Raw genomic sequence first — 27,862 nt, 5'->3', positions numbered from 1 at the left:
AGGCATTTTTAACGTTTAAGCAAAGGCGGATATTCGGGCATTTTTATAATCATCCTGATGACGCGCGCTTGCCGCTTAGGGCCCCGTTGCACGTTGGGATGGAAGGGGGCGGAAGGCTTAGAGGCGGCGCAGCGCCTTCTGGGATGCGGAGGGGAACCGCTTTCCGTGGGGCGGGAGCGGGTTGCGTTGTTACGGTAACGGTTGCTGGGCGTCGTCGGAACTAGTCTCGGTCGCCTGAGAGGCCGTCTGGGCGGTAAGTGAGGCTGCTCTCTCTTCGCTATTGGCCATTGGCTTTGCCTTGTGTCCATTGGCTGTTAACCCAAGCCGGCTTTTTTCCTCACAGAGGGGGAGAGATCGGAGAAGCCGCTTATACTTTCTGAGCCTTAGCCTTGAAAAGTAACGAAATACCAAGCAGAGTTACAGAACTCGTGTTCTGTATATTTTAAATGTCCATTTAGGGACTTCCCTGGCGGTCCAGTTGTTAAGACTCCACAATTCCTCAGCACCGGACGCGGGTTCGATCCCTGGTCGAGGAGCTAAGATCCCGTATGCCACGGGGTGCCACCAAAAAATAAAATAAAAATAAAACGCACATTTAACACGTTTGAAGTTTTAATATATATACACAAATTTCGTATTGTGTTCTCACAGGATACTTACAAGATTTATACAAATACACCAAGTGGTGTGATCTGGGAAATAAAATTTGTAAAATTTGATGTTTTCTTCCTTCAAGCCTCTAAACTCCATTTGGATTTTGCCTGAAAATTTTAAATTTGAGGCCCTGTGAATGTGACGTGGCCCAAGGTCGTGGTTATAGATGCTCAATCGGTCCAACTGTTTGCAACCCCATAGACTGTAGCCCACCAGGCTCCTCTGCCCATGGAATTTTCCAGGCAATACTGGAGTGGCTTGCCATTTCCTCCTTCAGGGGATCTTCCTGACCCAGGGGTCCAACCCACATCTCGTGCATCTCCTGCACTGGCAGGCGGATTCTTTATCACTGCACCATCGTGGTGGTAGAACTCACCCTTTAAAGGTAAATACAGACATTAAGCATGGGCCAGTGCTTGTTTTGAAAATTGTGTGTTTTATTATGTACTTTTTTTCTTTTTTATTAGTATATATTTATTTACTTTGGGCTGCATTGGGTCTTAGCTGTCGCTTGTAATCTCTCTCTAGTTGTGGTGCCATAGATTTAGTTGCCTCGAGGCACATGGGATATTAGTTCCAGACCAGGATTCGAACCTGTGTCCCCTGCATTAGGAGCCTGGAGTCTTAACTACTGGGCCACCAGGGAAATCCTCTATCATGTACCTTTTTAAAAATATAATTTTATTTATTTATTTTTGGTTGTGCTCTATCTTCATTGCTGCATGGGCTTTTCTCTAGTTGTGGTGAGTGGGGGCTACTCCCTCATTGTGGTGCATGGGCTTCTCATTTCCATGGCTTCTCTTGTGGAGCATGGGCCCTAGGGCCTCCTGGGCGTCCATAGTTGTGTCTCCAGGCTCTAGAGCACAGGCTCAATAGTTGTGGTGCATGGGCTTAGTTGTTTTGCAGCATGTGGGATCTTCCAGGATCAGGGATAGAACCCATGTCTCCTGCGTTGGCAGGTGGTTCCTTACCACTAAGCCACCAGGGAAACCCTAATATATACTTTTAATTAAAACTAAAATAAAGTAAAAATCTAGTTATTCTACAAACAACAAAAAATGAATGAAAACCGGATAGGGGAAGGTGACTCAAAGACTTTGCAGGAACTTGCCAGACAGGTGTGAGGAAAACCAGAGTGATGTGGTGCTCACAGCAGACTGAGGAATGTTTCAGAAAGGGGGCAAGAGAGAGGGAAGAATGGCAGAGATTGGTACCACCATGAAGGATCTAAAGGGTGCAGAGGTGGTGGTCTCTAGCACAAGCGTGTGTTAGTTGCTCAGTCATGTCCAACCCTTTTCGACCCTTTAGATTATAGCCCACCAGGCTCCTCTGTCCATGGGATTCTCCAGGTAAGACTACTGGAGTGGATTGCCATGCCCTCCTCCAAGGGATCTTCCCTACCCAGGAATTAAACCTGTCTCCTGCATTGCAAGCGGATTCTTTATCCACTGAGCTATCAGGGAAGCCCGGTCTCTATCACATCTCTGTTTAATTCATCAGTCTGATATTTGCAGAAACTGAATTGATTACAGAGAATGACTGTAGATTACTGTGTACACAACCAAGTAATAGCCCTGATCACAATTGCTGTGCTTGAAATTGTTTCATTGCTAGAGCAAATTAGCAAGAATACTGGAGCGGGTTGCCATTCCCTTCTCCAGGGGATCTTCCCCAATACAGGGATCAAACCTGGGTCTCCTGCATTGGCAGGTGGATTCTTTACTGACTGAGCCACCAGGAAGTCCTAGGTATATGGTTTCCTGAAATTGATTAAGCAAGTGCATTCTTTTCTATCCACTTAGAAAAGAGGATCAGAGACTTCCCTGGCAGTCCAGGGGTTAAGACTCCATGCTTCCACTGCAGGAGGCAGGTTGATCCCAGGTTGGGGAACTAAGACCCTGCATGCCTCGAGGCTAAAAAAAAAAAAAAAAGAGGATCAGAAACAGTTCTCATTCTCATGGAACTGACAGTAATATTCATCTAGTTTTATGTTGGGGCTATGTTAACTGTCCTGCTTTCTGTCATAATATTAGTCTGAAAAGATCTGGACCATGGGAACAGCCCACAGACGTTACACTGATCTGTTATATTGATATCATGCTGATCAGGCAGGGTAAGTAAAGATAGGGCTCTGAAACAGGTCCTGCCTGCAGAGCAAACAGTGCCCCACTTGGACCATCCGATCCAGCTGACACTGTGATGTTGGTGGAGTCAGTGGAGGGAAAGATGCAGTATGGAGCGTATGGCAAGCCCCAGTGCGTGAATCACAAGGCAGAACTCTGGAATTCTCAGGCAGGTCATGCCATCTGCTGCAGAGACGCATACACCGTTGAAGAAAGCCCTCCTGGCTTGTCACTGGGCCCTGGTAGAGAACAGTTGGGTTTTGGGGACCAAGTGCAGAACTGCCAAATATGAGTTTGGTTATTTTGGACCAAGGAATAAAAGTAAACGGATCCAGCAGAGGCCAACTTAAACTTGCAAAATGAAGCATAAAATTAGTGTGAAAGGGCTGGTTGAGACAAAATTGAAACCAATCAACTATGATATCTGATAAACTTTCAAAAAGATGATACTAAGATTTTGGTTTCTACTAAGAACAATTAAAATTAAGATATGAGAGTCTTTGAGCAACGGTTAAATAGCTTCACTTTTAACCTGGTCTCCCAGAAGACCCCCAAGTGGCTTAAAATCAGTAGACCCTCCAGAGCATGGAATGACTTATTTAAGAGCACTAGGAGAAGGCAGTGGCACCCACTCCGGTACCCTTGCCTGGAGAATCCCATGGACGGAGGAGCCTCGTAGGCTGCAGTCCATGGGGTCGCTACAAGTCGGACACGACTGAGCGACTTCACTTTCACTTTTCACTTTCATGCATTGGAGAAGGAAATGGCAACCCACTCCAGTGTTCTTGCCTGGAGAATCCCAGGGACGGGGGAGCCTGGTGGGCTGCCGTCTGTGGGGTCGCACAGAGTCGGACATGACTGAGGTGACTTAGCAGCAGCAAAAGTACCTGCAAAGTCCACAAAAGTGATGAGATGATCATTTTAAAGAAATTCCTCCTTTAAAAAAATAGACTTTATTTTTTTAGAACAACTTTGTTGTTGTCTAGTCACTAAGTCGTGTCTGACTCCTTTGTGACCCCTTGGACTGTAGCCTGCCAGGCTCTTCTGTCCATGGGATTTCCCCAGCAAGAATACTGAAGTGGGTTGCCATTTCCTTCTCCAGGGGATCTTCCAGACCCAGGGATCGAAACTGCGTCTCCTGCATTGGCAGGTGGATTCTTGTACCACTGAACCACCAGTGAAGACCTAGAACAGCTTTAGCTTTTGATAAAAATTGAGTAGATAGTACAAAGAGTTCCCATGTACCCCACAGTCAGTTTCTCTTATTGTTATTATTATTTTTATAAACTTGTGGGATGTTAGTTCCCTGACCAGGAACTGAACCTGGGTCCTTGACGGCAGCAGCAGCGAGAGCATAGAATCTCTTAATGTTAACATCTAACAGTATGGTATATTTGTTACAATTAATGAACCAATATCAATACTTTATTATTAACATACATTATTCAGATTTCCTTATTTTCTAACCTATTATCTTTTTTTTCCCTTCTATTCCAAGACATCATGTTACATTTAGTTGTCATATCTCCTTAGGCTCCTCTTGGCTGTGACAATTTCTAAGATCTTTGTTTGTTATGACCTTGACAGTTTTAAGGAGTCCTGGTCAGGTATTTTGTAGAATGTGCCTTCTTTGGAATTTGTTTTGTTTTGTTTTTAAACTCATGGTTAAACTGTGGGTTGGAGGAGGACCACAGAGGCTAAGTGCTGTTTTCATTACATCCTGTCAACGGTGTATGCTGTCAACATGACTTATCGCTGTTCATGTTGGCTTTGGTCATTTGGTCAAGGCAGTGCTTGTCAAGTTTCTCCTCTGTAAAGATGCTCTTCCTCCCACCCCTTTTTCATACTGTAATTTTTGGAAGGTAGTCACTCGGAACAGCCCACACTTAAGAACTGCGAGTTACGCTTCCCCTCCTTGAAGGCAGAGTATCTATGTTCATTACTGGAAATTGTTCTGCGTGAGAGATTTGTCTCTCATCCATTTGTCTTAGTCTGTCCAACGGGTATAACAAAATCCCATAAGTAGCTTATAGACAACAAAAGTTTACTTTTCACAATTCTGGAGGCTAGAAAGTCCACGACCAAGGGGCGGACAGATTTGGTGTCTGGAGAAGGCCAGCTTTCTGGTTTATAGATAGCCATCTTTTCACCGTGTCCTCACAGGGCTAAAGGAATGAGGGCTGTCTCTTTTTTTAAAAAAAAAAATCTAATCGAAATATAGTTGTTTTACAATGTATTTAGTTTCAGGTGTGTAATAAAGTGATTCAGTTATATCTTACGCATGTGCTCAGTCATGTCTGACTTTCTGCGACCCCATAGACTGTAGCCCACCAGGCTCCTCTGTCCGTGAGATTCTCCAGGCAAGAAGACTAGAGTGGGTTGCTGTTTCCTCCTCTTGGGGATCTTCCTGACCCAGAGATCAAACCCTTGTCTCCTGTGGCTCTTGCATTTGCAGGCAGATTCTTTCCCACTGAGCCACCTGCGGGAAGACCCTAGTTGCTTTACATATATATGTAAAATATATATATAGTTATTATATTTATGCATTCTTTTTTAATATATTCTTTTTAACATCCTCTTCCATTGTAGGTTATTACAAGATATTGAGTATAGTTCCCTGTGCTATACAATGGGTCCTTGTTGTTTATTTACTGGGATCTCTTTTATAAGGGCTCTAATCCCTTTCATGATGGTTCCTGATTACCTCCCAAAGGCCCCACCTCCAAAACCCATGATTAATTTTCAACACATGAATTGCAGGGGGTGGGGGACATGCAAACATTCAGTGTATGTCAGTATTTATTTACTGAATCATTTATTTATATCGGTATGTACTCATGGCTATTTATTTTTTACTTTGGGTTATAGTCTGCATGCGTGTCTGCTAAGTTGCTTCAGTCGTGTCTGACTCTTTGCAACCCTATGGACTGTAGCCCGCAAGTCTCCTCTGTCCATGGGCTTCCCCAGGCAAGAATACTGGAAAGGGTTGTCATTTCCTCCTCCAGGGGATCTTCCCCATCCAAGGATAGAAACTGCGTCTCTTTATGTCTTCTGCATTGGCGGGCGGTTTCTTTACTACTGGTGCCACCTGAGAAGCTCAAGTTATAGTCTGAAAGTGAAAATCGCTCAGTCATGTCCAACTCTTTGGGACCCCATGAACTATACAATCCATGAAATTCTCCGGGCCAGAATACTAGAGTGGGTAGCCTTTCCCTTCTCCAGGGGATCTTCCCAACCCAGGGATCGAACCCAGATCTCCCACATTGCAGGTAGATTCTTTACCAGTTGAGCCACAAGGGAAGCCCAAGAATACTGGAGTGGGTAGCCCATCCCTTCTCTGGGGGATCTTCCCTACCCAGGAATCCAACCGAGGTCTCCTGCATTGCAGGCGGATTCTTTACCAACTGAGCTATCAGGGAAGACCTGGTTATAGTCTGCTGCTACTGCTGCTAAGTCGCTTCAGTTGTGTCTGACTCTGTGCGACCCCATAGACGGCAGCCCACCAGGCTCCTCCCTCCCTGGGATTCTCCAGGCAAGAATACTGGAGTAGGCCGCCATTTCCTTCTCCAATGCATGCACGCATGCTAAGTCTCTTCAGTCGTGTCCGATTCTGTGCGACTCTATGGACGGCAGCTCACGAGGGTCCTCTGTCCACAGGATTCTCTAGGTAAGAATACTGGAGTGGGTTGCCATTCCCTTCTCCAGGTTATAGTCTAACACCACTTTATTTTATTGCTCAAAATAGTCCAATATTCTTTGGCCACTAGGGGGCCCTTTCAGTTTGCTTTTGCATCTTTTTCACATACTCTCTCCGTGTCCGTGTGTGTATGTGTGTGTGTGTGCACTTCCTTACCTTGTGGCCTTATAAGATGCACCAGACTCATCTTGCATATTCCTTGTCCTAGTCCTGGTGTCAGCCATACTAGGGGAAGTGAAAGTTAAAGTGAGTGAAAGTCGCTCAGTCGTTCCAACTCTTTGCGACTCTAGGGACTATACAGTCCATGGAATTCTCCAGGCCAGAATACCGGAGTGGGTAGCCTTTCCCTTCTCCAGGGGTTCTTCCCAACCCAGGGATCGAACCCAGGTCTCCCTCATTGCAGGTGGATTCTTTACCAGCTGAGCTATCAGGGAATCAGCCTGGTTCCTTTTATATACTAGGGGAACCTGGTTCCTTTAATTGGAGAATGGTTATTATAAACCAAAACCTAGGAACTTGGTAATCTTATTGCTACTGTGGTATCTTTGCTGCCAGACCCTCTCAGCTGACAGAGCAAAACGTATGTTTGTGTATACTATTCTGCTGTGTACACACATACTTGTCACTAGTTCTGGATGCAACCATCTATGTCTGTATTAAGCTAACCTTGAACTTATTTTGATGTATCCACCTCTAACCCATCACCACACAGATCATTCCAGCCTCCTCCCTGTGCTTTCTGTAAACCCCTCTCCAACAGTGAAAAACCTGCCCTCTGTCTGCAGTCTGCCATCCATTTATTTCTTTTTTTTTTTTTTTTTTCTGCCATCCATTTAATTGTTCAATTCTAGTACATATGTCTACTAGCCTCCTGAGAAACCTGTATGCAGGTCAAGAAGCAACAGTTCGAACTGGACATGGAACAACGGACTGGCTCCAAATTGGGAAAGGAGTACATCAAGGCTATATATTGTCACCCTACTTATCTAACTTATATGCAGAGCACATCATGCAAAATACTGGGCTGGAAGAAGCACAAGGTGAAATCAAGATTGCTGGGAGAAACATCAATAACCTCAGATATCCAGATGACATCACCCTTATGGCAGAAAGTGAAGAGGAACTAAAGAGTCTCTCAATGAAAGTGAAAGAGGAGAGTGAAAAAGCTGGCTTAAAACTCAACATTCAAAAAACAAAGATCACAGCATCCCATCCCATCACTTCATGGCAAATAGATGGGGAAACAATGGAAACTGTGAGAGACTTTATTTTCTTGGGCTCCAAAATCACTGCAGATGGTGATGCAGCCCCGAAACTAAAAGACGCTTGCTCCTTGGAAGAAAAGTTAGGACCAACCTAGACAGCATATTAAAAAGCAGAGACATTACTTTGCCAACAAAGGTCCATCTAGTCAAACCTATGGTTTTTCCAGCAGTCATGAATGGATGTGAGATTTGGACCATAAAGAAAGCTGAGCGGCAAAGAACTGATGCTTTTGAACTGTGGTGTTGGAGAAGACTCTCAAGAGCCCCTTGGACTGCAAGGAGATCAAACCAGTCAATCCTAATGGAAATCGATCCTGAATATTCGTTGGAAGGACTGATGCTGAAGCTGAAACTCCAATCCTTTGGCCACCTGATGCGAAGAACTGACTCATTGGAAAAGACCCTGATGCTGGGAAAGATTGAAAGCAGGAGGAGAAGGGGACGACAGAGGATGAGATGGTTGAATGGCATCAGCGACTTGATGGACATGAGTTTGAGCAAACTCTGGGAGATGGTGAAGGACAGGGAAGCCTGGGTGCCTCAGTCCACAGGGTCGCAAAGAGTCGGACACGGCTGAGCTACTTACTGAACAACAGCAACAACAATGTTTATTAGCATCAGAATTATCAACTCTTACCCTCATGATGTAGTGCCTATGTGCATGTCCTTTTACCTTTATTCTTACAGACCTCACTCATTATAGAAGTTTCTGAAGTCAGCACCCTTCCCCCACTCTTTTTTAAATATTTACTAATTTATTTGGCCGTGCCAGGTCTTAGTTGGGGCACAGGGCGTCTTTGATCTTCATTGTGGTGATCAGGATTTTTAGTTGCAGCATGGAAACTCCTAGTTGTGACATGTGGGATCTAGTTCCCTGACCAAGAATGAGACCTGTGCCTCCTGCATTGGGAGCAGGGTCTTAGCCACTGGACTGCCTCCTCTATCTCCTTCTTCTCCCTTAATATGTTTTCTAATTTTTGTGCAACCCACATGTGTTACTTACATCATTTTTATAATTTAAGATTAATTATGAACATCTTTCTACATTAAATGGGAACTAAGATTTTAATGTGAAGGTGAGGGTGTTAGTTGCTCAGTTGTGTCTGATTCTGCGACCCATGGACTGTAGCCCACCAGGCTCCTCTGTCCATAGAGTCTCTAGGCAAGAGTACTGGAGTGGGTAGCCAGTCCCTTCTCCAGGGGATCTTCCCAACCCATTTTTAATTAAGAGAATGGATATCCTGTATGTAACCATACAGCCATGCATTTGTTATATTCATTCAGTTTATTCCACCTTCATGCATACATTTTTTCACCATTTTTTTTTAAAATTGAAGTATAGTTGATGCACAATGTTGTATCAGTTTCAGGTGTACAACACAGTGATTCAAACGTTTTAAAGGTTATACTCCATGTTTAGTTCTGATAAAATATTGGCTATATTCCCTGTGCTGAGCAATATATCCTGGTTCATATATGCAATTTAATTTTCTTTCCCTGTTGGATTCCTTCTTAGGCTGTGTCCTCCCTCAGTCATTCTGAGACCACTAAGAACAAACCTTTAGCCTAACAGAATCAGCTCAGTTGATGCACTGAAATGAGGCGGGGGGAACTGTGGGGGTCTGACCACACAAAGAGAAAGGTTATTATAGGATTTGGGTGAAGGGTTGGGTTAGGTAAAATGTAAACCAAACAGTATCTTTATTTTTCATTGTTTTGGCCACACCACATGAGGGATCTTAGTTGCCTAACCACGGATGGAACCCGCACCCCAAACGAGGAGTCTTAACCACTGGACTGCCAGGGAAGTCCCAACCAAGTAGGTGGGCTTAACACAGCGCAGGGCTGCATGAGAAGGGTCAGCTTGAGGTCTGGACAGCAAAGTATCCTGTTTACCTGGAAACTACAAAGTCAGGACAGGCAGGGAACGTTGAGTCCGGAAAATACATACTGGAGCGGCTTCCCTCGTCAAAGTGACTTGGCGCTTCCAAGACAGTTTCTTTCTTACTAACAATTTCAAACAGCAAATTACTGATGGTTTGTGATTTTAGCGGAAAAAAGAAACCCCAGTAAAAATAGTAATAGTCACTCAAACAGCATTTCAGATCTTTGACTACATTATGCATTGTATCAATATGTTGAATTTCATTTTTCATAAAAAGTATATTGATAAATGAAGATTTCCCTGTAGCTCAAATGGTAAAGAGTCTGCCTGCGATGCAGGAGACCAGGGCTCGATCCCTGGGTTGGGAAGTTCCTCTGGAGAAGGGAATGGCAATCCACTCCAGTGTTCTTGCCTGGAGAATTCCACGGACAAAGCTACAGTCCGCAGGCTACAGTCCGTGGGGTCTCAAAGAGTTGAACACAACTGAGTGACTAACACACACACAACACACAAACGGCATGGTTGTTGGGACACTTTACAGCTGTAATGTGACCTTGGGAGAAATCATGTTTCTTGTTTACGTCGCAGCTGGCTTTGTCTGTGCCTGCCCTGATGCCCAGACACGCAGAGTTTTACCTGCCCATTCCAAGCCAGCGTTTACCTTCCCGGCTTGTTGCTGTTTTTAGTCACTCGGTTGCATCCAACTCTTTTGCAACCTCATGGCACGTAGCCCGCCAGGCTCCTTTTGTCCGTGGGATTCTCCAGGCAAGAATACTGGACTGGGTTGCCATGCCCTTCTCCAGGGGATCTTCCTTACCCAGGGATCGAACTCATGTCTCCTGCATTGGCAGGTGGATTATTTACCCTTGAGCCCCCTGGGAAGCCACTTTCCCAGCTCCAGACCCCCAAACGGAAGTCCCGAACCAAATGATTATCATTTTCTCTTTCACTTCTCCTGACCACATTACCTAAAACATTCCACCCCCAGTGAGTCAGTCTACTTCTAATATCTACAGTGATGCACCTCCTCCCCCACTAGTCACCACGGCACCTTCAAGTCCTCAGGGATGGGAGGTGGTGACTCTCCCCAGGAAGCTGCTTCTCACGGAGGCTGCTGTCCTGGAGACGTCAGGACACAGAATCACTGCCGCGGGTTGGGGAGCCGGGCAGCCCTGTCCCAGACCATGACGGCTCCATTGCCCACAGAGTTCCAAGGTCCCCCTGGAAGTCTGAACCCAAGGATCTGCAGAAGGACTTCACCCTGATGGGCCACACCCAGCCTCCTTGCACTAGACAATCTAATTCTATATTTGTAAAGTACTTCCGTAAACAGATGCACAGCTCTGTATTTATTTTTGTATTTATCGGCTTGTGAGAAGTGAGGCACAAAACCAGATTATCTTGAAAGGATGAACCGTGGCAATTAATAAAATGATTGCAGAAAAAATTGTTATTTGTAAGTGATTAAAGATGTTTTAAGGTCTAAACATCTTCACAAGTTGAGCTGGAAGGGAGCTTAATTAGAATGATCTTCTCCAACCCTTTTGGCTCACACAAGAGAAACTGTTTCAGACTCAGAGAGGCCAAGGTAACACAGCACCTCCGGAGCTAACTCTTGGACACCGCTTCTTCTGTGGGGCTTGGTGGATGGGGAAAAAGCCTTTCTTCTCTCTTCTTGCAGAGATTGTTTCTAGGTGACTTTCCTAGTTCTTGCAAGTGGCCCTGCTAACCATGGCTTCACGTGTCTAATGATTAAATCTCGCTCCTTACATTGCTTTGTGTTGTCTCCCAGGAGGCTCCCATCTTTCCGGTTGGTTGAGAAAACTGGGCGGTCTGGTCCGGGTCCAGCGGCCGCGCCCCCTCTGAGCAGGCGGGCAGAGAACAGCTGACTGCTCACGTGACTGTCCCAGCTCCCAGTCCCGTCCCCCTGTCCCAGGCCAGGGTGGGCAGTTTCAGGGGCTCCTTCTGGGAGGGGTACCAGGTAGGCACTCCAGCCGCACCTGTCTACCACGCGAACGGCCGGGGGCATACAGACAGGTGTGGCTGGACAGACTTGAGCAGATCCGCAGTCAGACGTCCTGCACCGGCTCTTCGGGCGGCGGGGAAAGTGCGGCTGGCCGCGCGCTCCCCGCCCCCGCCTCCAGGAAGGCCTGTGCTGCTCTGCCCTTCCTTCCCCTGTTCTTTGGCCTCCCTTTCCCCTCAGCTACAGACCTTTTCCCTTTTCCCTCCGCTGACTTAGCAGTGGAGGGATTAATCAGTGACAGGAAGCTGCCTCTTTCGGCGCAGTGACCGCTGTGGTCAGGAGAGCCTCTACCAGGCCAGCGCTAGGAGTCTGTCCCACTCCCTGCCTGCTGTCCACCCCTGCTCCTGCCATGGGTGGCCTCGGGGCCCTCCTCTTCCTGCTGGGTGGCCTGGGAGCGCTCGCCCATATCTGCGGTGAGTAACTGGATCTAACCTGGAGAGTGGACCATCTTGTCCCAGCCCCTCCTTATACAACGGGGGAAACCGAGGCTTGGATGTGTGTCGGGGGGTGACTTAGCTGCCCCTCGGGGCTCCCACAGCGGTTTCGACTTCCCTGAACCTCAGTGCATTTATCGCGCTGTGTTGAGATGACGCGTATGTCTGACTTGCGACCAGACAAGATCACCTCCATGCAATCTGTCATTTGTTGATTTATTCATTCAGGACATGTTGACCGAGCCTTTGCTATGCCAGGTGCGGGACTAGGCTTTGGGGAAAAAACAGGGAGTAAGAAACGGGTCCCAGCCCTGCCCCAGCTAGATAAAGCTTCCGTTCTAGTGAAAGGGACAGTGGTCAAGAGGCAAGTCAGTGCTGGGCTTGGGGGCTGTGGCCAAAGGAAGCCCCCGGCCTGGAGGGAGAGAGCTGGGGGCTGCCAGTTCACGGAGAAAGGGTGGGATTTCCGAGGACCAGGAGGCAATGCAGGAACTGAGACCCAAAGGAGGAAAAGGCACTGGTGGTGAGGAGAGGAGTGGGGGAGGGGGCGGGGTGGGGGGGATGGGCATCCCAGACAGAGGGAAAGTGAGCGGATGGAGACCCGGGGTGTGAGGATGGCAAGGCATTAGCTTTGCACTCCGCATCCAAGGGCCTGCCTGTTCCCCGGGGGCCTGCCTGGGAGTCGAAGCACACAGGCTCAGGGCCGCCGACGCCCTGGAGCCCCACAGGAAACAGAGGCAGGAAGGGAGGCACCCACCAGCAGGATCTCATGTGACCCCTGGAGAAACCAAGAGGCAGGCTCAATTGTGTCCAGGTGACAGATGAAGCAGTCAAGGGTCAAAGGGACCGGGTAACCTGCCTGCCCAAGGCACCATGGCTTTCCAGGACTTTGCTGGAACTCGGTTCTCGGAAGTCCACGTCAGGGTCTTCCCCGGGCACCAGGAGTCTCTGACCCCTCAAGCCCTTGGCTCTTGGTTCCCGTCCAGACAGTCCCCAGGGTCGACCTAGGACCCTCCGTTGGGTGTGAGCCTTTCAACAATTAGTCCACAGGCTTGACTTCTTAACAGTTCTGGGCTGGGTCTGGGGGTACAGCCCACTGCTGCCGGGCCATTTAGTCTTATTCCCTCACTTGTAAAAGGGGTTGAGAATGCTCCCCGGCCTTCCTCTTGGTGTGACGCAAGCACTTCTGCTCTGCCAGCTGCAAGCCCCGTGTGGTTGTGAACATGACAAGGATGCCCGCACCAGCTCCTGCACGGCACTCCCATTGTCAGAGCCAGTCCTCGGCTGGCAGAGCTGGCCCAGAGGGCAGCGTGCTGGCCCAGGCTCACTTTTATTACCCCGGGGGAATCTGCCCGGCTCCTTCCTGCTGAGACTGAATCGGGTTTATCTGCCTCTCTTTAGAGCACCAGCTCCTCTTCCCATCTCTCCTATCCCAGAGCTGACTCACCCGCTGGAGGTCGGAGCCCTGGGTGGGAGCAGGGGCTCCCTCTCTGGTTTGAAGAAGAGCGAGAGGAAAAGAGAACTGTGGAAGGACGGATAAGCAGAGAGACTGGCTGAGAAACGGAAAGAATGAGACAGATCCAGAGAGAGAGAGAGAAATTCCTGTAGAAATGGAGGTGGACACACAGACAGCCCCAGAGAAAGAGAAGGGGAAAGAGAAGCACCTTTCCCCCAAGTTCCTTTGCTCCATTCTCGGGGGTGGGTGGGGGGGTAGCTGCCCAGCAGCTGGAATCCCCATATGTCCACTTTTTAAAAAGATTTTTTTTCCCATATAGATCATTACAGAGCATTGAGTTAAGTTCCCTGTTCCATACAGGAAGTCTTTATTTAGTTATCTATTTTATAATTTCCCTGGTGGCTCAGACGGTAAAGCGTCTGCCTACAATGCAGGAGACCGAGGTTTGATCCCTGGGTCGGAAAGATCCTCTGGAGAAGGAAATGGCAACCCACTCCAGTACTTCTGCCTGGAAAATCCCATGGACGGAGGAGCTTGGTAGGCTACAGCCCATGGGGTCGCAAAGAGTCGGACACGACTGAGCGACTTCACTTTCTTTTCACTTTGTATATATAGAGAGCGTAGTATGTACATGGGCTTCCCTGGTGGCTTAGATGGTAAAGAATCTGCCTGCAAAGCACAAGACCTGGGTGAGATCCCTGGGTCGGAAGATCCCCTAGAGAAGGGAGTGGCAACCCACTCCAGTATTCTTGCCTGGAGAATCCCAGGGACAGAGGAGCCTGGCGGGCTACAGTCCGTGGGGTCGCAAAGAATCGGATACGACCGAGTGACTAACATTTTCACTTTTTCAGTGTGTACATGTCAGTCCCAATCTTCCAGTTTATCCCTCTCTACCCTTTACTGCCACGGTAACCGTAGTTTTGTTTTCTACATCTGTGAGTCTATTTATATTTTAAAGCTGGATCTGTAACCTGTTCCCACGTGGGCTGAAGCTTTTGTAAATGGGTGGAACACGCCCGCAGCTTTGAACTTCTGTTTCCTCTTTTGTGCCAAGCGATGCTCCCAGCACCTACATTGCAGGCAGGGCTGGCGTGAGGACCAAGGGGGGTGGGGCGCGGTGCCTGGGGCACCACTCGTTGCTTGGCCAGTCTCTGATGGGCAGAGTGGCTGCCTGGTACCCGCTTTGTCTGCCCTGGGCCCACCACCTCTTTCCTGGCCCACGCCAGCCACTCTTTCAGGATACTGGCTGCCTCTCGTTACAACCAGATTTCCCCATACGAGTCGGGTGTGTGGCCGGTGGCCATAAGGGTGGGGATGTTTATTCCCTGGAAAAGACCTTGATGAGGTGCTGCAGGTGGCCTGGCCCTGCCCCCTCACTTGGCCTCTTCTCTTTCCTAAGAGATAACCGAGCTGGACAGCACGCTGGTGGAGAGGCTGGGCCAGCGCCTCTTGCCCTGGATGGACCGGCTCTCCCCGGAGCAGCTGAACCCCAGTATCTACGTGGGCCTGCGCCTCTCGAGCCTGCAGGCTGGGGCCAAGGAGGCCCACTACCTGCACAGCCTCAAGCTCAGCTACCAGCAGAGCCTCCTGAGGTCCGCCATGCTCTCTCCTCCTTTCTCCGGGGCAGCCCCTCATCCTAGGAGGCGGGAGACCTGCGCTCTGGTTTGGGCCTGTCGCTGCTTTGTTGGGAGACCTTAGGGCGAGTTTCACCTCCTCTGGGCCTCTCTCCATCTGTGGAGTGGGGTTGGTCTGACCGGATTGGAGATGCCAATCCAGGGCCCTTGTGCGGCCTCTGCCTGACTGAGGCAGACATCACTAATCCATGGCTGCACTCTTTCACACTGAGCCCAGCGGCAGCATCGGACTATCTGTGCTCCCTTTCTGGAGGTTATTGAACGGGGGCGGGGGGGGCTTGTCCTAGGTCCAGCCTGGGAGTTTGAATGAGGGGCAAAGGGTCAGGACCACCAGAGAGCATCTCCTGCTTGGACTCCCTCTTGGGAAGTGGATGCAGGGCGGGCAGAGGAAGGAAAGGAGGAGGATGTGGGGTGAAGCATGACCACAAAGGCGGGGCAAACAGGTCATTTGGACTCAAGAACTCTCAGAGTTTGTCCCTGAGTTCGACTTGTCATCTTTATGAAATATGTGTGGTGTACACCTCACAACTTACATCGTTGACTACATCTGCTTCTGGCAGGTTTCAGAAACTTTCCAACTGCTAGGATTTTTTTCCAGTTTGTCATATTGGCAGGGAGAGCGCCCCGAAGCAGGCTTACCAGGAAGGCCCTTTCTCACGAAAGTGTTGTTACCTGGCTTTGTCCTAGGCCCGCCTCCAGAAAGGACAGCAATGACTCCGAGGCCAAGCCCTCCATGGGCCAGCTAGCCCTCTACCTGCTGGCTCTGCGGGCCAACTGCGAGTTCGTCGGAGGCCGCAAGGGGGACAGGCTGGTCTCCCAGCTGAAGCGGTTCCTGGAGGACGAGAAGGGGGCCATCGGTGAGGAGGCGCGGGCTGCCGGGGCGGGGAGGGCGCATCGGACAGCATCGTGGAACGTCCACATCAGAGCTTTGGGTTTTCTCCTCATGCCTCTTTCCTGCCCTCCGCCCTGCCTGTCTTGATATTCATCGAGAAGGCTTGGGCCTGCTCCAGGAGGCATCCTGAATCAAGCCTTTCTTGCATCCCGCATGCATTCTGTTGGCAACTCCTGCTGCTCAGCCATCAAGCTTGGTCTGATTATCCTCCTCTGGACAACTGCCCAGTCTCCTTACTCCTTCGCCTCCCTCTGCTTCCTTTCCTGCCTCCTGCCTCCTGGCCCACACAGAGTGAGCATTTAAAGTATAAAGCTAGGGACTGCCCCAGCAGCCCAGCGGTTAAAACGCCACTTTTCAATAAAGGAGGCATGAATTTGATCCCTGGTTGAGGAGCTAAGGTCTCACATACCATGAGGTGCAGCCAAAAAAAAAATTGTTTTAATAAAATAAATATACATTTGATCCTGTTAACGCTGCTTAAACCCTGCAGGAGCTGCTCACTGCTGTGCTTGCAGCCCTCAGGCCCAGTCTGTCTGACCATTTCTCCTCTGCAGACCCTGCCCATCCACCCGTCAGCCCCTCCGTGGGCCCCTCCGTGGGCTCCGGTCACCCTGGCCATGTCTCACCTCACAAACCAGGGTCTTGCCAGATCCAGGGAAGCCCCTATCTGGAAGGTTTCCTTCCGCTTCTAGCTCACTCCTATTCTGTCTTGTCTGTGTTAGTCGCTCAGTCATGTCTGACTCTTTGCGACCCCATGGACTGCCAGGCTGCCAGGCTACTCTGTCCTTGGAATTTTCCAGGCAAGAATGCTGGAATGGGTTGCCATTTCCTTCTCCAGGGGATCTTCCCTACCCAGGGATCAAACCTAGGTCTCCTGCATTTTAGGCACATACTAAATTATTCATTTTTAATGATAATCATATGAAGCAGGTACTCATTAAGTTCATTTTACTGAGACATAGTTAAAGAATGTGTTTGAAAATCAAAAATACATATATTGGAAGAGGTAATAAAAGTATATATAAATAAATACATGACATTAACTTAAAAATTTAGAAGATGTACAAAAATAAACTACCTGATTAGTCATATGACCATAAAAGAACTAAAATTAGTAAATAAATACCATCAGACAGAAAAATTTTGGATGGTTTGAACAGTAAATTCTATGAAACAGTCAAGAAAAAAATAATTTTAATGTTACATAGACACAGTAGAATAAAAATAATGATGATGACAATAACCTAAAGAAGACAAAGAAAGCCTTTTTAGCTCACTTTACGCAACAGTATAATCATGATACCAAACCTAGCAGTGATAGCACAAAAGAGGAAGACTATAGACTTATCTCATTCTTAAACATAGATGTAGAAATCATAGCAAATCATTATGAAGCTAAATACAGGAATTATAAAAATCATAATAAATTATGCCAAGGGGTTTATCCCAGGAATAAAAAGGACTCCACCTTTCCTCCCTCCATCCTCTGGGTCACAGCCTCAGAGAACCCTGCCCCGACTCCCCAGCGAGTCAGAGACCTCTGTTATTCGGCCCTGGGACCTTGGTCCGCAATTCAGCTGTAATCATGGTCTCGCGAGCGTGGCCGCCAGCCCTCTCAGGAGCTCCGAATTCACAGAGAGAATTCAGGTGGGAGAGCAACTGCCCGGCCGAGGCAGAGGCGCGGCTGTGCCCACACACCACCAGCAGAGGGCAGCACTCGGCATTCCCCTCCCCCCGCAGGCCCCGCCCCACCGCAGTTCAGCTCAGCTCAGTCGCTCAGTGGGGTCCGCCTCTCTGCGACCCCATGGACTGCAGCACGCCAGGCCTCCCTGTCCATCACCAACTCCCGGAGTCCACCCAAACTCATGTCCACTGAGTCGGTGATGCCATCCAGCCATCTCATCCTCTGTCCTCCCCTTCTCCTCCCGCCTTCAAGCTTTCCCAGCATCAGGGTCTTTTCAAATGAGTCAGTTCTTCGCATCAGGTGGCCAAAGTATTGGAGTTTCAGTTCAGCATCAGTCCTTCCAGTGAATATTCAGGACTGATCTCCTTTAGGAAGGAGTGATCGGATCTCCTTGCAGTCCAAGGGTCTTCTCCAACACCACAGTTCAAAAGCATTAATTCTTCGGCGCTCAGCTTTCTTTAAAGAAACCACCACAACCCCCAGGGAAATCTGCTTTCCTGTGGCTTCTAAGAAAAACCGCCACACCAGATTTCCACTTGGACACCCAAAAAGGTTAAAGTGGCTTGATAAACAGCACAGGCTGGTTTCTTCCCTAAGGAAGCAGCAGTCGATCTCACCCAGACTTGTTATTCCTCTGCCTCTGGGGGCCCAGGGAGAAGGCAAACTTTTGTTCAAAAAAAAAGTGAGAACAGCCAGCCGCATCCTGACATGTCGCTGCCTGGGCTGGGTTTGATCGAGTCCTCAGCTGTCTTTGGCTGCGCTGTGCCTGGCCTGTCATTGCTGTTCATACCTCCGGACACAGCGCCTGACACTCAGCGGGGTCTCAGCAAGTATGAGTCAAGGGGATGAATAAAAGAAGGGTCCCTGATAGCTCAGTTGATAAAGAATGTGCCTGCAATGCAGGAAACCCTGGTTCGATTCCTGGGTTGGGAGGATCCCCTGGAGAAGGGAAAGGCTACTCATTCCAGTATTCTGGCCTGGAGAATTCCATAGACGGTATAATCCATGGGGTCGCAAAGAGTCAGACACGACTGAGCGACTTTCACTTTCACCACCCAAAGGAGGTTGTCGGGAAGGGTAGGCAACGGGTCTGGTGCTGGCGGTGCATTGGGTGCTGGGAGGCGGCAAGCGTGACACCCTCACCCCGTGGTTCTCTCCCTCCCAGGGCACAACCACCAGGGCCACCCCCGCACCAGCTACTACCAGTATGGCCTGGGCATCCTGGCCCTGTGTGTCCACCAGAAGCGAGTCCATGACAGTGTGGTGGGCAAGCTCCTGTACGCCGTGGAACACGAGCAGCATGTCCTGCGGGACCACGTCTCTGTGGGTGAGTGGGCCGCACCCTGAAGGTCAGACTGGCGCCCCGGCAGCCCCTGGTCCCAGGCTCACCTTTCCTTGGGAACCCTCCTCTCGGGTTCATTAGGAGGCGGAACGGTGAGGGCTCATTGTGGTGCAGGGGCTGTGAGTCAACGCTCCTCCCCGTCCACCACACTCTTACTGTAGTTCACCCCGGACAGGTCAGCTGGCCTTTCGAGCTCAGCTTCTCTGGTGAAATAACCCCCCCAGCAGCATCGCAGTAAGAGATGTCTTTTTTTTTAAATTAATTTATTTATTTTAATTAGAGGGTAATTACTTTACAACATTGTAGTGGTTTTTGCCATACATTGACACGAATCCGCCATGGGTGTGTATGTGTCCGGCATCCTGAACCCCCCTCCCACCTCCCTCCCCAACCCATCCCTCAGGGTCGTCCCAGTGCACCGGCCCTGAGTGCCCTGTCTCAGGCAAGGAGATGTCTTGTAAATAAAGGACATAGCATGGTGCCCGGCGTGGAGAAAGTGCTGGATACACAGCTAAGACGTTCTCATCCAACAAGCTGGGGAGGGACTCCCCTGGCGGTCCAGTGGTTAAGACTCTGTGCTTCCAATGCAGAGGTTTGATCCCTGGCCAGGCAAACAGCACGGCAGCACGGATCGGCATTTGATCCACATGCCCTGAGGCGGGGCCAAAAAACAGCAACAACAAACAAACCCAAAAATGAACCAGGAGGCCTGAGACCTGGATTCTGGATCTGCTTCCTTCTTGTGTGACGTGCGTCTCCAGGGCCCTCGCTTGTCCTGGTGCATCTCCCACTAACAGGGGGCAGAGCTAAGCAGGGTCAGCCCAGGGAAGGACCTCGGGGCGATGAGCAGCCACGGGAGGGCTGGAGGAAGGGGAGCAACTGTGTCAGAGCAGCATTTTAGAAAGTTTCCGCCAGCTAGGGGGAGCAACTCAGCCCAGTCTGCCCAGTTTCCAGGATGGCAAACTGGGATGGTCGGTCACCGTATAGAAGTTAATGAGAGAGATTGGAGGAGGGAGGGGCAAGAGGACTTGATTGTACACCACTCATTTGCAAACCTGCCTGCACTTTAGAATCACCAGGGGAGTTTTTTTATTTGTTCATTTGTTGTTTTTTGTGTTTTGGGAGTGAGGGGGCCATACCGCACAGCTTTTGGAATCTTAGTTTCCCCAACCACCAAATTAAAAGATGCTTGCTGCTTGGAAGAAAAACTATGACCAACCTAGGCAGTGTATGAAAAAGCAAAGACATCACTTTGTCCCCTGCAGACACCATGGCCATGGCAGGCATGGCCTTCTCCTGTCTGGAGCTGTCCAACCTCAACCCCAATCAGAGAAACCGGATCAGCCTGGCCCTCAGGAGAGTGCAAGAGAAGATCCTGAAGGCCCAGACCCCAGAGGGCTACTTCGGGAATGTCTACAGCACCCCTCTGGCTTTGCAGGTGGGGAAGAGATGCCGGGGCCATGCTCTGCCCTAGTGGCTGGGGGAAGTGGACCAGCCCGGGACTGGCAGACCCGGCCCCTCCCTGCTGGCTGACCCGGCCCCTCCTTCTCGTTCCCATTCTGTCCCCAGTTGCTGATGGGCTCCCTCAGGCCCACGGTGGAGCTGGGCACGGCCTGCCTCAAGGCCAAGGCTGCTCTTCAGGCCAGCCTACAGCACAAGACCTTTCAGAACCCTCTCATGATCTCTCAGCTGCTGCCCGTCCTGAACCAGAAGAGCTATGTGGATCTCATCTCCCCAGACTGCCAGGCGCCAAGAGGTAGCCGGCTTTTCACAGAAGCCCCCCTCTTTTCAATCTGCATTGAAGTCGCCTTGTCCCAGTGGGCGGATGGGGATCTTGCTCCATCTTGATTTGCTGAATCAGCGGGGGGTTACAGGTGTGCGTGGAACACACCTGCAGCTAAGATGCCTTCACAGATTCTAGCAGCTCAGTATGAGGAGGGAGACCCTAAACGGTGAGCTCTGGGCTTGCTGTGACTCTCCAGCCCCTTGTGTGATGCCCAGTACAGAAATGTTTGAATGAATGAATGGATGGATGAATGACTGTATGGAAGGATGGATGGATGGATGGATGGATGAATGAATGGGGAGAGACACTTTTTGGTTAGCTCCCATACCTCGTAATGACTCCCTGAATTATGAAGTTAGCTGCCTGAATCAGGACTTCATCTGGGGGAGGGACTGGAGTCGGTGGGTGGGTTTTGCCAGCGGAGAAGAGAGGGCCAAGGCAGAGTGGGGAGGGGGCGTCAAGGGCAACGGCTCAGGGGCGTACCGTCTGGAATTGGGGGGAGGGTCTCACTGCAGCGTGGGGTCTGGGAGGCTGAGCTGGAGTGGCAGGAAGGCAGGAGGGTGAGAAGGAGGGGCTCCCTCAGAGGTAACGGAGGACGACATGAACAAATGTATGTTCTAGTAAGACCCCTCTGGGCTGCCGTGGGGGCAGATGGTGGGCGGAGGACACTGGAGCAGAGAAACCAGTGAGGGGCCTGAGCTCGGGTGGTGGGGGATGTGGGAGCTGAGGGACTGGGGAGGCTGGGAGAGCAGCTAGGTGGTGGCAGTGGTGGTATTGACCGGGAGGGGACCCAGGGGAAGGAGGAGGTCCCAATGGGCTGCAGTGTCTTCCTGGGAAGAAAGGAGGACTAAGGCCTGGCCCCCTACCCTCAGACCGGCTGCCCCTTCCCCTCTCCCTGGCATAGCCCTGTTGGAACCAGCTATGGAGATCCTGCCACAGACCGAAGTCCCAGAGTTCATTAACGTCATGCTGAAAGTCTCCGGCATCTTCCCTTCATACAGACACTCTGTCTCTGTCCCCGCCGGCTCCTCCCTGGAAGACGTCCTGAAGAACGCCCAGGAGCGTGGAAGATTCAGGTGAGACCTCCCCACCTCCCTCATCTGACCCGACCCGGCATCTCCCAAAACAGGACGCGGATGAGGCAGGGGATGGAGAGAGGGTTCCCTAGGGAGAGGCCCAGGCTTTCTTCCACCTGCTCTGCCCCGACTTCCCCCATAGTGTGGTGGGAACAGGCATCAGGGTTGGGAGAGCAGGCTCTCAAGGCAGACCCTGGAATCCCAGCTCCGCGCTCTCCAGCTGGGGACCAGGCCAGATACCTTCCCTGCAGCTCATGAGGACGGCATTGTGCCCCCTCACCCCCTCACCCGCCAGGGCCCGTTCAGGAGCTAGGGCATGAGGGCACAGACAGGACATGGTATTAAGACATGCTTTTTGTGCACAGGGTCACGCACTTAGTAAGCGCTCAATACAGGTTAGCTTTCAGAAGGATGAGAATTTTTAGTATCGAACGATCCTGGTCCGATCCCTGTGACGAAGGAGTCACCTGGCCAAGCCTTGTGCACAGCACAGTGGGACAATGGCCTTTAACTTGCTTCTCACCCTGAGATGTGATGGATCTGAGGATGAGCATTTCCAGAGCACTGCTCTGGGCCCTGCCGTGTCCGCACCTGAATAGGATGGGAGGGGTCCCCAGTGGGGATCCGGCCCAGAGGACGAGGACCTCCCAGAGGACCCCACGGCCTGCAGTGCGTTGATGGCCGCACCGCTGGGCCCCCACGCACCCGGTGCCCTTGGCAGGCACTGGGATTGCCTAGCAGACGTGCATACTCAGTCGCTCAGTTGTGTCCGACTCTTTTGCGACCCGGTGGACTGTAGCCCGCCAGGCTCCTCTGTCCATGGGATTTCCCAGGCAAGAACACTGGAGTGGGTTGCCATTTCCTTCTCCAGGGGATCTTCCCAACACAAGGATCGAACCCGAATCTCTTACATCTCCTGCAATAGACAGGCAGATTCCTTATCACTGAGCCACCTGGGATTACCAACGTCATGTTTGGACATTGTCATCAAAATGGAAAAAAAAATTTGAACTTTTTTTTTTGGCCACACCACAGCATGTTGGATCTTAGTTTCCATAGCAGAGTCGAACCCACACTCCCTTGCAGTATAAGCGCAGAGTCTTAACCACGGACCACCAGGGAAGTCCCAATTTGGGCAGTTTTATTCAGAACTCCAGCACCTCTGAGAAAATGTCAGGGGTACCAATCTGAGAAATGATTCTCTTGGTGGTGGAGAGGGTGCCTGAGCCAGGTTCAGGGGCCAGAAGGGAGGCATGTTTGAGGCACGTGAGTGCACGGCAGAGAAAGCTGGACCCTGGAAGGAGAGAGAGGAAGAGAGACAGATGGTGAAAAAGAGACAGAAAGAGGGGAGAGAGCAATGGAGAGAGACAGGCCAGCAGCGCTCCGGGCAGCCACGTGGCCCCTGAGGACTGGGGATGGGCTGCTCCCTAAAACCTTCTCTCTGACCAGGTCACCCTGAGGGCATTTCTGTTTCCAAAAACTATGAAAACCCTCCCTCTCCAAGACCAATGCCACTGATCAGGAGAGAGGATTGACACGGCCACGGCGTTTTAAGAGAGTCATTTTTGGCAGCCGTGTCCAGTGCTCAGGGAGGGGTGGTGTGAAGGAGTGTCTTGGTTGCAAAGGCCAGGAATCTAATGCAAGCCTTTCTGGTAGCAGGCAGCGCGGGGTGTGTAGACTCGCAGGGAAGACTGAGCAACTCAGCTGAGAGAAGGGGGGTGCCCCTGAGTCACAGAGGGGCTTCCCTGGTGGGCTCAGTGGTAAAGAACCCGCCTGCCAATGCAGGAGACTCAGGTTTGATCTCTGGGTCGGGAAGATCCCCTGGAGGAGGAAATGGCCACCCACTCCGGTATTCTTGCCTGGGAAATCCCATGGACAGAGGGGCCTTGCGAGTTACAGTCCATGGAGTCCCAAAAGAGCCGGACACGACCTAGTGACTAAACAACGACTGAGCCACAGAAACAGCACCAGGTGTCTCTGCCTCTGTCTCACCTGTTCTCCTTCCTCATGCTAGCCTCACTCGGGGCGTCGGCAGCTTCTGATTCTCACCCCGCTGCCAGGTCAGCCCCCAGAGTGGGAGGTGTCTGGGGGGCTGGAGAGGAGGCATGGAGGAAGGGCCCCTGGTGAGGCGGCCCAGGAAGGGCTTGGCTAGCGCTGCCCTGAAAGTGAGGGCGGGATTTGCTTTGTGTGAGTGGTTCTACTTCTGCCCTTGGGTCAACGGGAGCAAAAGTCACCTTTTCTTCCTCTTCGTCTGTCCCTTTGGTAGGTATAGAACACAGGCCTCCCTGTCAGGCCCCTTCCTGACCTCCGTGCTGGGGAAAAAGGCGGGGGAACGTGAGTTCTGGCAGGTTCTCCAAGCTCCTGACACCCCCTTGCAGCAAGGTGAGTCTGGCGGACGCGCCCCCAGCCCAGCCCTCTGCGGACGCGGCCCCAGCCCAGCCCTCTGCGGACGCGGCCCCAGCCCAGCCCTCTGCGGACGCGCCCCCAGCCCAGCCCTCTGCGGACGCGGCCCCAGCCCAGCCCTCTGCGGACGCGGCCCCAGCCCAGCCCTCTGCGGACGCGGCCCCAGCCCAGCCCTCTGCGGACGCGGCCCCAGCCCAGCCCTCTGCGGACGCGGCCCCAGCCCAGCCCTCTGCGGACGCGGCCCCAGCCCAGCCCTCTGCGGACGCGGCCCCAGCCCAGCCCTCTGCGGACGCGCCCCCAGCCCAGCCCTCTGCGGACGCGGCCCCAGCCCAGCCCTCTGCGGACGCGGCCCCAGCCCAGCCCTCTGCGGACGCGGCCCCAGCCCAGCCCTCTGCGGACGCGGCCCCAGCCCAGCCCTCTGCGGACGCGGCCCCAGCCCAGCCCTCTGCGGACGCGGCCCCAGCCCAGCCCTCTGCGGACGCGGCCCCAGCCCAGCCCTCTGCGGACGTGTCCCCAGCACCCAGGCTTCGTCAGCTCACCCCAGCTTTCTCCCAGAACCTTCCTGGGGCTCAGCCTCAGGTCACCGCTGACGCTCAAGTTTACATATAATACGTTTAACTGTATTCTTAAGAATTTTTGTGTATGTCACTGTGGCAACTCTGGGAAAGCAGATAGGCAAAAAAGAAGAAACTTAAAATTGCCCACAATCCATTACCCAGAGATTAAATTTTCTTTTTAACTTCTGGTGTATTTTCTTCCAGGTAATTTAAAAAATATGTATGCTTATTTTTTCATATAAATGAAGCCATACTCTATAGCAGCGCTGTCCCATAGAAATAAAATGTGAGCCTCATCACATGTAATCCTAAATTCTGCAGTTGATGAAACTAGCATTAATGATATATCTTATTTAATCCAGTACATCCAAAATATCATTCCAAGATGTAATCAATGCAAAATTATTGATGACATATTTTGCATCTTTTTTTGGTACCTTTCAAGTGCTCAATAGACACGTGTGGCTAATGGCTGGCATATTGCATGGCACAACTCTATATACGGGTTTGCAGTTTATCTTTTTCATCCTTAACATATGGCAGCCATCTTTCTACGTGGGTATATGTAGATCTTCCCTCTTCTTTGTAATAGCCACATAGAATATATCATCCAGCAGGGTTGTTTGGACTGCAAGCAACAGTAATGTAACACAAACTAGCTTCCATGATGCAACTTTCATTGGCTCATCTCTTGGCTCCTGTGAGCAGATTCCAGTGGGAGTAAGGATTTCAGCCCCAGCCCCACCTCCCCGTGACCCTGCTCCTCTCTTTGCTGGCTTCCTCCTCCAGAGAGGCTGCTCTGTGTCTTCCCGGGGCTGCTCCCTTTTATGAGTCAGGAAACTTGTCTGTGAATTGCCCAGCACACGTCTCCTGGCATCTTGAAGGCGGACTTGGGGTACAGGCACGTTCCTGGACCCATCCCTGTTACTAGGAGATGCCCCTCTGCGCCCATCACTGGCTAAAAAGAAGGGACCATCACAAGCCTGGCTTAGGCCAGTCAGGGCCCAGCCCCAGTGTGGAGTGGGATGGGTGGACCACAGCTTATCAACTCCCGTTGGGCCTTTAGCGGGTCTCCAGTTTTAACTCTTATGCCCCATGCTGTCATAGCATCCCTGAGCATCAGCCCCATCTCTGGACAAACTCTTAAGGATCATCTGTCCCCGCTCCTGCTATCTCGGCCTTCTAGTGGGCGCTTGCCATGTGCCAGGGGATTGGGCCAAGTGCTTTACAGAAGGTGGGACTTACTGAGGGAGCCCAGTAAAAAGCAATCTTTTTCCCTGCCTGGCTTCTGGACAAATTGAGAAATAAAACCAAGAGGCTACAGATGGAGAGAGGGGATCTGGCCTCTATTACTGATAAAGGCTGGACGGAGGAGGTAGCCGAAGGGGAGAGCCTGATGGACTCAGCCACGAGGCAGATGTGGGCGGTGGTGTCCTCTACCTCCCCCACCCGGCCCCCCGTCCACCAAAGCTCACTCCCCTGGGGAAAAAAGGAGGGCCGGGTTGTTGGTATCATTACTACCCCCATTTTAGAAATGGGAGCACCAGTGCTCGGAGAGGTTACATAACCTGCGCAGACTCACAGCCCTGAGTGCAGAGCTGGGGCTTGAACCCGGGAGTCGTGCGGGGGCCTGGATGGTGCCCCGTGAGTGAAGGCTGACTTCACTCGTGGTCCTGCTTCTCCCCTGACCTCCCCGAGCAGGTCCCTCTTCCAGGTGTCCCCTCAGGGAGACCGTGAAGACAGTGACCCCGCCCATCAGTGTTGTCAGGGTCTCTGGTTCCTTTGGCCCCGTGGTGGCTATTAGGGTGCCATCTCATGCCCTCCCACCCCCCTGGAGGGGGTTTCCCATTGCAAAGTGAGCCTGTGGGTCTCAGCGACCCCGAAGTCACACTGAGTTCAGAGTTTCCAGACTGGCTCTGCACAGAACCTGGGTTTCCCACCACTGAGCCCTGAGCCCATTTTACAGGGCAGGGGTCTAGAAGGTGAGGTCGGGATGGGATACACTCCGCCCTGTTAACCACCCCTCCCCCCGAACCTATTTCTGCAGGTATTGCTGACTACAGACCCAAGGATGGAGAGACCATCGAGCTGAGGCTGGTTGGCTGGTAGCCCCCCGGGGCTCACCCACCCCGCTGCCTCCCACACTTCCTGTCTTCCGCCCTCCCTCCAGACACCTCGGTAATGGGCACACGCCTGATCCTGCTGCCTTCTCTTGCACACTTGTCCCTGGGTCCCACAGCCACCAGCCTTGTGGGGGTCCTAAACCACCGCCCACCTGGAGCAGGGAGTCCAGCACCTCCCCCAGGAGGTCTGTCTGCCTGGGTCCGATCCCATCTGGCCCCGCGGGTGTCTGTGAAGGTCACTCACAGGCCGGAGGCGTAAACATCTCAGACTCCTCCCCGGCCACTGGCCTCGTGAGTACCACTCACTCTGGGATGGGGGTCCCTCGAGGACAGCCCTGCGGCCCTGACCCCAGCTCTCCACTCTGGCGTCGAGGCTGCCGCCCCAGAGCCGGCCGCGTTGTGGCGGCTGGTGAGAGTCTCTGCAGAGCTCTCAGCCCACCTCGAAAATGATTAAAGAGTTGATTGTGCATGTGGCCCAGCGTCCTGATGCCTTGAGCTCGGAGTTAGTGCAGAGGAGGGGAGACAGCCCCCTGGGCAGCAGAGGAGGGGCAGTGAGCGTCCTTCTGGGTCCTGGGGGACGGAGGCGGCGGTGGTGATGCTGATTACTGTTTAGGGCTGCGTACTTGCTAGATGCTTTCTTGCACAACTCTGAGGTTGGATGTTTCCCTTTTCCTCTCTGCTTTCAGATGAGGAAACCGGTGCTCAGAGAGGGAGAATGACTTGCCCGAAGTGGCCCAGGGCTGGGGTGTGGGGTGATGGTTTAGGAGACAGACAGATCTGGGGAGGCCTCTAGGCTGTTCCACTCAAACACTGAAAACCGGGGCCCTCAAT

At 51.5% G+C, this 27,862-nt stretch overlaps 1 protein-coding gene across 4 annotated transcripts; it reads left to right on the top strand.

Moving 5' to 3' along the window:
• Positions 1-222: 222 nt before the first annotated feature.
• Positions 223-27,504, top strand: TCN2 (transcobalamin 2). 4 transcript variants are annotated; one of them, XM_081542541.1, is made up of 10 exons: positions 223-253; positions 932-1,039; positions 14,934-15,126; positions 15,856-16,025; positions 18,910-19,071; positions 20,352-20,524; positions 20,656-20,842; positions 21,777-21,948; positions 24,215-24,330; positions 26,956-27,504. In XM_081542541.1, exons 3-10 carry the CDS (start codon positions 14,993-14,995, stop codon positions 27,015-27,017), a joined length of 1,176 nt encoding a protein of 391 aa, XP_081398667.1. In that variant the 5' UTR covers positions 223-253; positions 932-1,039; positions 14,934-14,992; the 3' UTR covers positions 27,018-27,504. The 4 variants fall into 4 exon arrangements, with proteins under 4 accessions (XP_081398667.1, XP_081398666.1, XP_081398665.1 ...); XM_081542540.1 differs by lacking the exons at positions 223-253; positions 932-1,039 and adding an exon at positions 11,862-12,060 and having other exon boundaries at positions 15,856-15,944; XM_081542539.1 differs by lacking the exons at positions 223-253; positions 932-1,039 and adding an exon at positions 11,862-12,060.
• Positions 27,505-27,862: the final 358 nt, after the last annotated feature.

The sequence above is a fragment of the Giraffa tippelskirchi genome, chromosome 11, assembly GCF_054371585.1.
Source record: "Giraffa tippelskirchi isolate mGirTip1 chromosome 11, T2T-mGirTip1v1.2.pri, whole genome shotgun sequence".
Lineage (NCBI taxonomy): Eukaryota > Metazoa > Chordata > Mammalia > Artiodactyla > Giraffidae > Giraffa > Giraffa tippelskirchi.
This window is presented reverse-complemented; position numbering and strand designations above follow the sequence as displayed.

What these genes read in the sequence shown, in the direction of transcription:
- TCN2 (XM_081542539.1), top strand. Translation starts at nt 11,997, where the DNA reads ATGGGTGGCCTCGGGGCCCTCCTCTTCCTGCTGGGTGGCCTGGGAGCG. An exon ending in TACCAGCAGAGCCTCCTGAG is followed by an intron (nt 15,127 to 15,855) that starts GTCCGCCATGCT and finishes GCTTTGTCCTAG; the next exon opens with GCCCGCCTCCAGAAAGGACA. An exon ending in GCACCCCTCTGGCTTTGCAG is followed by an intron (nt 20,525 to 20,655) that starts GTGGGGAAGAGA and finishes TTCTGTCCCCAG; the next exon opens with TTGCTGATGGGCTCCCTCAG.